Source organism: Melospiza melodia, chromosome 15 (genome assembly GCF_035770615.1).
Source record: "Melospiza melodia melodia isolate bMelMel2 chromosome 15, bMelMel2.pri, whole genome shotgun sequence".
In the NCBI taxonomy this organism is placed as follows: domain Eukaryota; kingdom Metazoa; phylum Chordata; class Aves; order Passeriformes; family Passerellidae; genus Melospiza; species Melospiza melodia.
Genome location: NC_086208.1, coordinates 3835496 through 3848454, shown reverse-complemented (window position 1 = coordinate 3848454; position 12959 = coordinate 3835496). Strand labels below are relative to the sequence as shown.

At 55.8% G+C, this 12959-nt stretch overlaps 1 protein-coding gene across 1 annotated transcript; it reads left to right on the top strand.

The window, feature by feature from the left end:
- Positions 1-3066: 3066 nt before the first annotated feature.
- On the top strand, positions 3067-12921 carry LOC134425470 (cytochrome P450 1A4-like). Its single transcript, XM_063170134.1, has 7 exons — positions 3067-3150; positions 5165-6061; positions 6783-6909; positions 7133-7222; positions 7300-7423; positions 7835-7921; positions 11688-12921. The coding sequence occupies exons 1-7, from the start codon at positions 3067-3069 to the stop codon at positions 11992-11994; spliced, it is 1716 nt and encodes a 571-aa protein (XP_063026204.1). The 3' UTR covers positions 11995-12921.
- Positions 12922-12959: the final 38 nt, after the last annotated feature.

The window sequence follows — 12959 nt, the reverse complement described above, 5'->3', positions numbered from 1 at the left end:
GCAGGCTGTGAGCGAGGGGACACGTTGGTGACATTCCCCATCCATCCCTGGGGAATGATCCAGCAGGTCCTCTGTCCCGGGAGCAGCGGCAGCAGGATCCTCCGGGCCAGGGGCAGAGCCAGGCTCAGGTTAACGATTGGCCAGGTTTGCGTGAGAAGGCGGCTGGCTCGCTTCCCCCGGCTCCTCGGGGCAAACAGGCAGCGAGGAGGAGGAGGAGGAGGAGGAGTGGCGGGGCAGAGGGGAGGAGGTGAGCCCAGCAGATAGGAGAGGTGAAGGGGCAGAAAGGGGCAAGGCTGGGGCAGCTCATCCCATAAACATTGGGTGACACCCGGCAGGGAAATGCTCGTGCCAGCGGGGCTGCTGCTCCAGGCGGGGCAAAATTCAGGGGAGTTTGGGAAGTGCAGCTGGGATGAGCAGGAATGAGCCAGAGCTCGGGAGTTTGGCACGAAGCTTCCTTCAATCTTCGAAAATTCCAAGGGGAATTTGGCCCAGGTAAAAGCTGAGCTAATATTTAATAAAGGCTTTCAACATCTGGTCTAATCAGGCTCGTTAATAGCAATGAGGCCGTTCATTAATGTTTGGCAAGAACAATTACAAAACCCCGGCTGCTAATATTCCTGCTGATAATTCCCGGGAATGCCGCAGCCCTCCTGGCCCCGGCAGGACTCTTGGGAACGCTGTTGGGGAGGGAGGCTGCAGGAGCAGGGCTCGTCCAGCAGGCTGGATTCTCCATCCCTACGGATCCACCCGGACCCATTGCATGGGGTGGGGTTGGGGGGCTGAGTGACCCCCCGCCCTCCCCAGCAGCATTTCAGACCTTGTGCTGGTGCTGAACCCACCCAATCCTCATCTATCGCATCCCAAAACTCTGGAAAAAGTGAGGAGAGTCCCGGAGAGGTTCCCCAGGACCCTCTTCCAGCCTGTCCCATCCCTCCCCGTGGCTGCCAAGCCGTGCGAGGGCAGGGTGCCACCTGATGAGAGCAGCGTTAAGAGTCGCTGCCAGGCAGCCTCACACCCCAAAAACACCCCAAAAGCACCCCAAAACACCCTCAGCCCCGGCCGCCGCCCCTCGCTGAGCCCGCGGATCCCCAGCGACGCTGACAGCCCCCTGTCCCTGCTGGGTGTCGCTGTCCCCTCCGTGTGTCACCACCCCGCGGCGCCGGGCTGTGCGTGCGGCGACAGGCGGCAGCGGCACGGTGACGGTGCCCGCAGGCACGCGTGGCACGGCGTGCGTGGCACCAGCCCGTGCCCACGCCCGAGGGACACGGAGAGGTTGGCAGCCCCGAGCGTGTCCCGCACACGGGTGCGGCTCCGTGCGGGGACGCTGGGACAGACACACAGAGCGTTGTGCCCGGTGTCGTGCGAGGTGCCAGAGCCATCCCCGGCCGGGCTTTACGGACGCCCTGACGAGTGTCCCCAGCCGTGGGGCACATTTGTGACATTTGTGGCCAGCAGCCCCGCACCGCTCCGTGTCACCTGGCGCTGAGACGGGACATTTCAGGTGGCACTCCCCTGTCTCCTTCTCCTCGTGGCTGGAAAGGGCTGGGATGGCCGTGTCCTCGCGAGGGGACACAAGTGACAGGGGCAGTGCCGTACCCTCGCAGGTGATGCAGCCTCCTGCGGCAGAGGGCACCGCTGTTGACACCGACGCTTGTCCCCAGTGCTGGGGGCTCCCTCCAAGCTCCCCAGCCCGCAGCCAGCCGCGGGGGGAGCTGATGCTGAGCTGCTCCGGCGCCGCCCTGACCCCGGGCCGGGCTCCTGGACGAGAGGCCACCGCCCTGGTCCTTTAAAAACCATTTCCCCCCCCACCCACCCGTAGCGTGACTGCGAGTGACCAGGACGGCCCTCCCGGGTCTGGCCGGAGCCCCTTCGCACGCGATGTCCCTAATGCCACCCCTGGGACCCCCCGGCGGGGCGGGACCCCCGATCCCCCCTATCTGGCCTATCTCCCACCTCGTGGCGGCTGGGCTGGGGACGAGGGTGAGGGCGGAGGGGACAGATTTGGGGAGCGGGCTGGTGCCCCTTGTCCTCGCTGCAGGGCAGGACCTGGCCTGTCACCCCGCGGGGAGAGGGGCTGGGGGCTCCGAACTCTGCCCGAGCCCCCCTTCGGACCCCCAGCATCCACCCCGGCTGCACCAGCCGTGCCCGCCTCCCTCCGGCTGCACCCTGTGCCCCATGCCAGCCCCACCTCGCCCCTCGGGTGGCCCTGTCCCAGGGGACAGAGGTGACACAGGGCACTGCCGCTTCTCACGCGAACCTGGACAATCTTTAACCGGGCCGGGGCAGGCAGGGCCGTGACCCCCGGGGCTGCCCCGCCGCCCACGTCCCCGCGGGGTCCCTGCGGAGCTGTGTGGCGGTCCCGCAGCCCGAGGTGCGGGGACACGCGCGGAGCCGGTGGCCCCGCTCTGCTGCACCGGGCACGGCGGCGGCGGGACGGGGATGAGAGATGGCCGAACCCCGCGGCGAGCGCTCCGCGCTCATCCCCGCGTGTTCGCGGAGCCGAACCCGCCAGTCCCCCCCTCCCGGCCCGCACCGCGCCGCCCGGGGCGGGTTTCCCACGCTGCCGCTGTCCCCGCGGCTCCGGGAATGTGCCGCGGCTGCGGGCACCGGGGCTGGACGGAACCCTCTGGGTCTGGGGGCGAGCGGGGCAGCCCGGCCGGCCCCCGGGGGGGTCCTGGGGAGCAGCGGGGCTCGAGACCGGCGCCTTTAAGATCCTGCCGGTAGCGTGACTGGAGTGACCGGGGCGGTGCGGGTTTGCCCAAACATCCCGCCCTCTTCGCACGCGATGCCCGCCCCGGGCTGGAACCCACGGGCGGCACCGACACCCCCGCACCCCACGCCACGACTTATCGGGACCCCCTCTCCCTTTCCGGACCCTCCCGTGCCCGTCTCGCAGCCTCCCCCTAAGGGATGCTCAGGGAGCGGGGGTCCCGCACCCCACGCGTGGGGGGAGCCCCGGGGCAATGGGGGGAACCGGGGATTGGGGGGATGGGGGGGTCCGGAGAGTTCTTGGGGAGCTGGGGGTCACGTGACGGGAGGCGGTCTGGCCAATCAGCGCGCGGGGCGATGCATATAAAGCAGGAGCGGCGGGCAGAGGGCACCTGCCGCGGGACCGGGCCCCTCCCGCCGCTCCGCACCGTTCCTGCCGAGGTGAGTACCGGAGAGCCCGCACCGCCACGGACTGGGACTGGGACTGGGACTGGGACTGGGACTGGGACTGGGACTGGGACTGGGAGGGCTCTTCCAGCACCCCTGGGTGATGGACAGCCCCGCCGTGCGCTGTCCTGCCTTTCCAACACCCACCTGCTGGAAGGTGATTTTGGGGGGTCCTGGGGGTAACGCTCCCCTCGCGGGTCGTGGCGCTGCCGAGGGCTGGGAAGGGGTCCCGGCTGGGCTGCACCCGCTGCCTGCGAGGTCACCAGAGCCCCCCTGGAATCTCCCCCGTGGGTGCCTGTGGAACCCTGCCAAAGCCGAGGGAAGAGGGGATTTAACAGCCAACCTCCTCCCAGCCCCGCTCGGGGCTTTCAGATGGATTTCTTCCCGTGAGGAGAAGAGAGTTGGGCTCGGTGATCCTTAGGAGTCCCTTCGAACTTCAGCGACTCTGTGATTCCATGGTTTGTGACAGAGCTGGGAGCGGGATGCACCCACCCCGCTGGCCCCCGCTGCAGGCAGGGTTATTTTTCATGCCATGGTTCGATCAGGGATGATCCCTGGCACTGCTCGGGAGTGCTGGCTCGGTGACTCAAATCAGGATCAGCTCTCCTCTAGCCGAGTGCTCTGGAAAAAAAACTTTGAGGATGAAACAAAGGTCCTGTGGTTAAGAGAGCACCTTTGCTTCCCTGGCATGTAGACAAAAAGTTGGGGGACCTATTCCTTTCACTCCTGGCTGGCAAAAACCGTGCTTTTAATGTGAGTGGTTTCCTAAAGTGTGGCAATTGTGGATCACAAGTGAAGCCCAGCTCTGCTCCTGTCTTGTGCTGTCACTGCTCAAAGTGTCTCAGCCCAGAGATCAGCCCCAGCTCCTAACCCATCTTTGCTTTCCTGAAGGTCTGCTGCGGGGAAAGGGATGCCACAAAGTCTCTGAAAGGCTGAGGTCGGCTTCTGTGTTTTGGGAGGGTTTGAACGTGGGTATAGGACCAGGAAGGTGACATTTAGGTGCCCCTGCTCACCCAGTGAGCTGTGTGTTCTCACACAGCAGCTCTGTAACATCCCCAAGTCCCCAATACTGTGGCCAGCAGGTCCATCCTCCTGGCTGTGACTCCTGATGGGTTTGGTGGTCCTGGAACCACATTCACGGAGGAGCTGCTGTTCCTCTGCTTCCCTGGGATTTGCTGAGCTGCAGTTCTCCATGCCTTGTTTTACAAGAGTGGCTTCCCTGGGCAGGAGCCATGGCTGTGCCAGTGGGGGTTTGGGTTTTCTGTGAGGAAAGGGGTGCCACAAAATCTCTGACAGGTTGAGCCCCCCCTTAAGGGATGGGTGGGTGTGTTTGGAGCCTTCACAGATGTCCAGCGTGTGCTGCTGGAAACCCTCAGTGCCGCAGGGGCAGCTCCATCCCCTGAGCTGCTCTGGGGCTGTGGCTCCGTGTCCCTGTCAGGAGCACCTGCAGGTGTCCCAGCCCAGAGACCAGCCCCAGCTCCTCACCCACCTTTGGTTTACTCCAAAGGGTTCTGCGTGCCATTCTGCAAGGAAAGGGGTGCTGCAAAATCTCTGACGGGTTGAGGAGCTGCTTAAGGGATGGGTGGGTGCCTTTGGGTCATTCACAGGTCTCCAGCCTGTGCCACCGGTGCTGCAGGGGCAGCTCCATCCCCTGGGCTGCTCTGGGGCTGTCGCTCCCTGTCCCTGGTCCTTGTCCCTGACAGGAACACCTGCAGATATCTCAGCCCGGAGACCAGCCCCAGCTCCTAACCCTGAGAGTTCTGCACCTGAGGGTTCTGCACATCAGTCTAAGGGTCTGGTGCAGGGAAAGGAGTGCTGCAAAGTCTCTGATGGGTTGAGGTCCCCGTTAAGGGATGGGTGGGTGTGTTTGGACCGTTCACAGAACTCCAGCCTGTGCTGCCGGTGCCGCAGGGGCAGCTCCATCCCCTGGGCTGCTTTGGGGCTGTCACTCCCTGTCCCTGTCCCCCCCTCCAGCGCTCAGCCCCGCGCTGCTCCGGCTCTCCCTCAGTGCGCTCCCTCCCTTAGGGCTGTCCGTGCGGAGGCGGCGGTGACCCCGAGCTCTGCTGCCATGTGGCCGCTGGGGAGCCCCGCGGCGGTGTCGGCCAGCGAGGCGCTGCTGGCGGCCGCCGCCTTGTGCGCGGTGCTGCTGCTGCTGGTGCAGCGGCTGCGGGCGGCCGTGCCCGCGGGGCTGCGGCGGCCGCCGGGCCCGCGGGGCTTTCCCGTGCTGGGCAACGTGCTGGAGCTGCGCACGGACGCGCACCTGGCGCTGACGCGGCTGAGCCGGCGCTACGGGGACGTGATGGAGGTGCGCATCGGGACACGGCCCGTGCTGGTGCTCAGCGGGCTGGACACCATCCGCCAAGCGCTGGTCAAGCAAGGAGAGGACTTCATGGGCCGACCAGACCTCCACAGCTTTCGCTACATCTCCAACGGGCAGAGCCTGGCGTTCAGCCCCGACTCCGGGGAGGTGTGGAAAGCGCGCAGGAGGCTGGCCCAGAGCGCCCTGAAGAGCTTCTCCATCGCGCCCAGCCCCACCTCGTCCTGCGGCTGCCTGCTGGAGGAGCACGTCTCCAAGGAGGCCGAGTACCTGGTCACCAAGTTCCTGCAGGTCATGGAGGAGCACAAGAGCTTTGACCTCAACCAGTACCTGGTGGTGTCGGTGGCCAACGTCATCTGTGCCATGTGCTTTGGCAAGCGCTACGAGCACGAGGACCAGGAGCTGCTCAGGGTGGTGAACCTGAGCAAAGAGTTTGGGGAGGTGGCTGGGGGCAGCCACCCCGCCGACTTCATCCCCCTGCTCCGCTACCTGCCCAGCCGCACCCTGGAGGCCTTCAAGGACATCAACCGGCGCTTCAACGCCTTCGTGCAGAAAATTGTGCAGGAGCATTACAGCACCTTTGACAAGGTAAGGGCTCACATGCTCTTGGATGTGGGTGCAGATGCCTGCAAGTGTCCCCTTCTGGTGGTTTTTGGCTTCTTTTTTCTGCCTCTGTCGAGGTTGGGATTGAAGGCACTTGACATGGTGGTTCACCTTCAGGCTCAGATGTTTATTATTCATTATCTATGTTACAGTCTCACAGCAGTGAGTTCTGCAGTCTTTCATTAACGAGGCACAAAATTATTAACTATCTCTTGTTACAAGGTCTTTTACGGCTAAACTGTCCCATTAAGAAATGATACCTAATTACAAGATTGCCAATTACAAAATACCACCCAAACCCAGGAAGAAGAAGGTAAAGAAGAACAACCAGCCCCCATCCTAAAATCTCCATCTTGCCCTATATTTATTGCTATATTCTAAAACCCCAAACTCTAAGTTTTCCACACTGTGACATTACACACTTCTAATCGACTACACATTTGGAACCAGAGCACACAGTCTCAAGCTGCACCAAGGGAAATTTAGGTTGGATATCAGGAAAAAGTGTTTTACAGAAAGAGTGATGAAGTTCTGGAATGGCTGCCCAGGGAGGAGTGGAGTCCCCATCCCTGGGTGTGTTTAACACAGCCTGGATGTGGCACTGGGTGGTAGGGTTTAGGTGAGGTGTTGAGGCTGGGTTGGATTGATGGTCTTGAAGGTCTCTTCCAACCTGGTCACTCTGTGAATTCCGTGCATTCTTCCCCAGGGTCACATCCGGGACATCACGGACTCACTGATTCAGCACTGCCAGGAGAACAGTGCTGGGGAGGATGCCCACGTGAAGCTCTCCGACGAGAAGATCATCCACATCGTCAACGACCTCTTTGGGGCAGGTGGGAATGTTCCTGAGGGCAGCATTGGATCTTTGGGACACGAGGCTGGGTGGGGACATGGAGATGCTGGGTGGACACATGGGCACCTTTGGGTCTGTGGAGCTGCTCTTGGGTGCCCTCCTGAACACTTTTTGGGGGAGCAAACATCTGGAGCAGTGGGATCTGAAACACCCACTCACCTGTCCTCTTGTGGTCTCTAAATGCCAAATCCATGCCCACCCAGGCTTTGACACTGTGACGACTGCCCTGTCCTGGAGCCTCATGTACGTTGCCTTGTACCCCGACGTCCAGAAGAAGATCCACGAGGAGCTGGGTGAGTCCCTGCCCCACATCCCTCTGGGCTCTCTGTGCTCAGCCCTGGCGCTGACCCTGTCCTGTCCCCCTCCCCAGACCGCACCATCGGGCGCGAGCGGCGGCCGCGCCTCTCGGACCGGGGCACGCTGCCCTACACGGAGGCCTTCATCCTGGAGATGTTCAGGCATTCCTCCTTCATGCCCTTCACCATCCCTCACAGGTACGGGCTGGGGTGGCCAACACCTTCTTTGGGGTTTTTGATGGCTGTGAGGGGGAAATATTCCAGCTTGTTGCCCTTATGGCGTTGCATCCTTCGTTTTGAGGGTCGTTTCACCCCACAAACCTTTGCTGGCAGAACATCCCTGGGTTTATTTTTTTTTTCCTGCCTTGGGAGGAACCACATCACAACCGATCTGGAATGAGCTGTGAAGTGAAACTGGAATTTTTCTGGTGGAGGAAAGTGAAGCCAAGACTCTTAAACCTCCCGAATACAATCTGGGGTATTTCCTAGCCAGTCCTAAGGGCACAAATAGGGCTTTGAAGATGAAACCCTTGCAGGACTCGCTGGGCTTTGGCTTGTCAGGAGCTGTGGGTCTCCTCTAACTCCTCTTTCCCCTCACGTTCCCTTCAGCACAACAAAAGCAACAGTGTTGAATGGCTACTACATCCCCAAGGACACCTGCGTGTTCATCAACCAGTGGCAAGTGAACCACGATGAGTGAGTATCCCAAACCCTCCCTGCTCATCCAGGCTGCTGTGGCTGCTCTTGGCATTCACATCACTCTGATCCTCATTCCAGGAAATGACTGGATTGTGTACAAAAGGGCAGATTGGACCAAAAACGGTGTGGGTTTGATGCTGAGCCCAGCCTTGGCTCTGCTGGGCATGGAGCTGGTCCAGCTTGACTTGGCCCCCAGTTCAGCAGCTCCCCAGCACCAGGGATTACATAATTGATGTGCTGCTCAGGCTGCTGGGTAGTCAGGAATCAGAAAATCCTGCTGCCAAGCAGATCCTGTGATCCGAGCTCTGGATGTGCTCAATGGGAATTGCTCACTCCTTTTTTTAAGGGAGAAAAACGTGGTGATGTGACCCTGCTGAAGTCCACAGGCTCGTGTTGTGGTTGCTGATAATCAGCTTTGGGAATGATGGGGGGACTGGAAAGCAGAGCCCCATTCTGCCCCTCCTCTGCTTCCCAGCAGAGACATTCCAGCAGGGAGTCAGCTAAGGCTTGATACAGGAGGGGGTTCCCAGATGGGGTGGTTTGGATCAAAGCTCAAGATGTTTGTATCCAAACACCCCACCCAAGAGGCCAGAAGCTTTCTGAAATCCCTCCTGCTCTTGCATGAGCGTGGGATGGGAGTGCTGTCCTTGGGGCAGAGAGGATTCCACATATCCCAGCAGAAATTCCCAGCTGAGACACTGTTAAATCCCACCTGGCGCCTCCCAGCAGCTGCACTGGGGCAAGTTGGGAAGTTCTGCTGAGAGGATTCAACACAGGAAACCCCCCTGGTCCCCATTTTCCCTGTTTGAAGGGCTGCTGGCAGATCCCAGTGCTGAAGCTGCAGGTTCTCTGGCTGCTGGGATTAAATGGATGGAATTAAATCCATCTCTGGTGTCTGCCTGGGCAAACACAGCCCTGGGCTGAGCTGATGGAGTCTGACATGAGTGGGTGCTGTAAATCAGGACCAGAGCTTGCCAAGGGTGTTTTTGGGTGCTGGAGTGAGGCAGTGCTGCAAAGCTCCTCTTTGCCAGGAGGGGTTTTGGTCAGTGACCCCATTGCAGGGGGTCAGAGCCATCACAGTGCCCAAGGGCTGGAGCCCTCTGCTCTGGAGCTGGGATCTGGGACACCTCAGAGCCCCTGGCAGGGCCTGAAGGGGCTCCAGGAGAGCTGGAGAGGGACTGGGGACAAGGGATGGAGGCACAGCACACAGGGAATGGCTCCCACTGCCAGGGAGCAGGGTTAGATGGGATATTGGGAATTAGGACTTCCTCCCTGTGAGAGTGGGCAGGCCCTGGCACAGGAGAAGCTGTGGCTGCCCCTGGATCCCTGGCAGTGTCCAAGGCCAGGCTGGATGATGTATGGTCTCTACAAGCCAAGTCTCATAAACTCTTGGAGATCTACATCACACCCAAGATAGCTCAGCTACCTTAGAAGGCATAAAATGAGCAGGATGGCTTCTGTGGTAGTGTTGGAAACAGGAAAGTTTTAATAAAAGGCAAAACGACAAAACTCTTTACAGAGAAAAACCAAGCCAGGTGCGAGAGGTTCTTGCCCCTGGTAAAACACCCCACAAAAACAATTAGTTTCTTTGTTCTCTTCTTTTTCTAGTAAGGTGCTTAGGTGGTACTTTTTGGCTCCTGTCCAATTTGTTATACTTAATTTTGAGGTGAAGTCCCACAGGTCCTATGAGGTGTCTTCTTTGCTAATTGAGGACAGAAACTTCTGGGCTTTTTTCCTTTTTAAGGAGACAAAGGATAGTTTGGTCACTCTGTCAACAGAGGGCACATTCCTATAGCTGGATGGGGCTTGGAGCACCCTGGGATGGTGGAAGGTGTCCCTGCCATGGCAGGGGTGGCACTGGACAAGCTGTTACGTGACCCTGTTATAAATGAATATTTCAATTTAGTAACTAAGGAAATTTATTAAATAATCCAAGTATAAATTTGGAAAAAGCTACAGGCAATTTGACTCTGAGCCAGGTGATGAAAGGTGGGGAACCCAGGATTTGGCTTCTATTGCACCAAAGTCCCCATGGGTCTCCAAATGTCATTTCTAAGGGGTTTGTTTTATAGTCTTTTGGGCTCTGGAAGGGGCCATTCTTTAGCATATTTTAGCATATTATTGGTTTTTCCTTTCTTGCTGCCACGTTTCCCAGAACTGGCAGATAATTGCTGCAATCCTGTAAGTGGAAATCTTCTGGCATAAACTTCTGGCATCGAATATTATCTTATTGATGATGCCTATCAAATGCCTCCTGCTGGGATCTTGTCAGATGAAAAAAATCCCTTGAAATATCCATCTCTGGAGACAGTGTCTTCCTGGTGTTGGAATCTCCATGCTTAACATTTAGCCTATTACTGCATGTTGCCCAACACTGGCTTTAGTACAAAAAATGCCGTGTTTTAATTTCTTTGAGCACAAATTATTTTATAATATATTATATAATATATATAATGTATAATGTATAATATATAATATATATGTGTGTATATATATGTATGTATATATATGTATATGTGTATATATATATATATATATATATATATCTGTCTTGGTTTGGAAAGACTGGAGTCTGCTAAGGAAGGCAGGAGCCTTTCCTGAAATGGAGAATGTAAATCCTCCCCACTCCTCTATAGTGTTAGAAATTTCAAATTAAGGGGCTCTCAAGCAAAAAATATGGGAGCAGGAAATAACAGTTCTTTAATAGGGAAGAAAAAAAAGAATAAAATCAACAATGCAGTAAACTAAAACACCACGGACAGAGTCAGAATCCAACCTGACACCCTGTGGGTCAGGCTGTTGGTGGCAGTCCCATTGGAAATGTGGCTCAGCCCTCCTGCAGTGTCAGGGGTGGTTCTGTTGGAGCAGGGGGATCTGTAGAGCAGGATGTATTCTTCCTCTGAAGATCCAGTGGAAGGAGAGGCAGCTGCTGCTCCTCTGGGGAATCCCGTGCAGAAAGCCGTGCTGGTGTCTCAAAAACCTCTGGATTATATCTGGGTAGCAATGCTTGGCTCCTCCCTCTGGGCTCACATCTCCCAATGGGATGTTATAGTTCTTATCAGCCATGCTGTGACATTCAATAGCTGTTATCAGCAGATGTCTCCTCTGAGGGAGGAGTGGTTGTGGAAGAGATAAGGAAACTGCCCACTGAACAGAAGACAGCTGCCATACAGATGGCAAATAGAATACATCTTGCTTAGCAATCTGGAAAAATATATTATATATAATGTCTCATATTTTATATATTATATTTTATTACATTATGTTACATTTTATTATAATATATTACATTTTATTTGAGTTTATTTTTTAAATTATTTTTTATTTTTTAAGTTTTTAATCCCAAAGGGAGCTGTTTCTGATCTTTCTCCTGTGTAAAGGCAGAAAGGTGGTGCCAAGCTTTGGATCAGTTCAGGTTGTTACCAAAAATCAGGAGTAGCTTTCTATCCCTGAAAAACTGGAATCAATATTATATATTTTTAGTATTTTGTTTTATTTTTAAAATTTGTTGTACTTTAATTTTATTTTTAAGTTTTATTTTAAATTTTGATTTTATTTTATTATATTTTAAAATAATATATTATAATTTTATATATGCCATTATACGCTATTATACATTATAATATTATATATATTATATTATATGTAATATACCGCCGTAATATACCACCGTAATATACCACACCACCGTAATATACCACTGTAATATACCACTGTAATGATTATTCCCCCCCTGTGACGGCGTGTCCCCTGTGTGTCGCAGGGCGCTGTGGAAGGAGCCCTCAGCCTTCAGGCCCGAGCGGTTCCTGAGCGCCTCAGGGACGGAGCTGAACCGCGCCGAGGGTGAGAAGGTTCTGGCCTTCGGGCTGGGCCGGCGCCGCTGCCTCGGCGAGACCATCGGCCGCTGGGAGATCTTCCTCTTCCTCACCACGCTGCTGCAGCAGCTGCACTTCAGCCTGCGGCCCGGGGAGCCGGTGGACATCACCCCAGAGTATGGACTGACCATGAAGTACAAGAAGTGCGAGGCCTTCCAGATCCGGCAGCGGTTCCCCGAGAAGAGCTCTCTGTGAGCTGCAGGAGAGGATTGGAGGCTCAGCCCCTCGCTGTGCATCCTCTGGAGGATGATTCCTCTCCTGGAAGGGCAGCTGGGCTTTGTGGGGCTCTTCCCAGCTCCATCAGCCCTTCCCACATGGATGATCCCCAGAGGTGTCATGGAGAGATGCAGCCTGTGGTGGAGAGGGTGGGATGTGCTCCACCTGCCCTGGGCAGCTCCCTCCATCCAAACAGATAAAAACCTGCCGGTTCTTCTCAGGGAATCCTGCCCAGCCTTACCCAATGGGGTGAAATCCTCTTTTCCAGCTCGTTGCCCCACTGGGAATGGATCCTTCCTGCTGCTTCAGAAAGGTTCTGGAGCCTTCAGCAGCACCCACCTCGAGGGGACCTATCCTGGGTGCACCCACACACCCAAATTCCTTGAATGTAAACTCATGAATTCTTGAGTGTTCCTACTCATTTAAAAAAAAATCCACCATCCAGATTAATAAAACATCCACCCTATCCTGTGTGCACCCACACACCCAAATTCCTTGAATGTAAACTCACGGAGTGAATTCCTGAGTGTTCCTACTGATTAAAAAAAAAAAAAAAATCCACCAGCAGAGCCACTCACAAATTGAGATTTTAAATCAATCCCTACCATGAAAATCTCAAGGGACTGGGGAGAATGGACAGGGAACTTCAGGACACTCCAGCTTTCAGACTAACTATGCATTTGCTGCCTTTTTTAATATCAGGGTTTTTTTCTTTATCAAGCAATAGATTTTTATATCCAGGTTAAGGAGTCTTCAGGTTTGCAGGAGATGCCTTTTGCTGCATTCAGCTTTACCAGTGGGAAGGTGAAGCAAATGGAGCAGCAATTCCTGCCTGTTTGTGCCTTTTTGGGATGGAAACCACACCATATTTCTAACCCAATAAATAATTACATGAGCATCTTTTAAGTCTCTTTCTGATCTTATTCCACTGGGAATTTTTTTTT

What these genes read in the sequence shown, in the direction of transcription:
- LOC134425470 (XM_063170134.1), top strand. Translation starts at nt 3,067, where the DNA reads ATGCATATAAAGCAGGAGCGGCGGGCAGAGGGCACCTGCCGCGGGACC. An exon ending in TCCGCACCGTTCCTGCCGAG is followed by an intron (nt 3,151 to 5,164) that starts GTGAGTACCGGA and finishes GCTCTCCCTCAG; the next exon opens with TGCGCTCCCTCCCTTAGGGC. An exon ending in CAACGACCTCTTTGGGGCAG is followed by an intron (nt 6,910 to 7,132) that starts GTGGGAATGTTC and finishes ATGCCCACCCAG; the next exon opens with GCTTTGACACTGTGACGACT.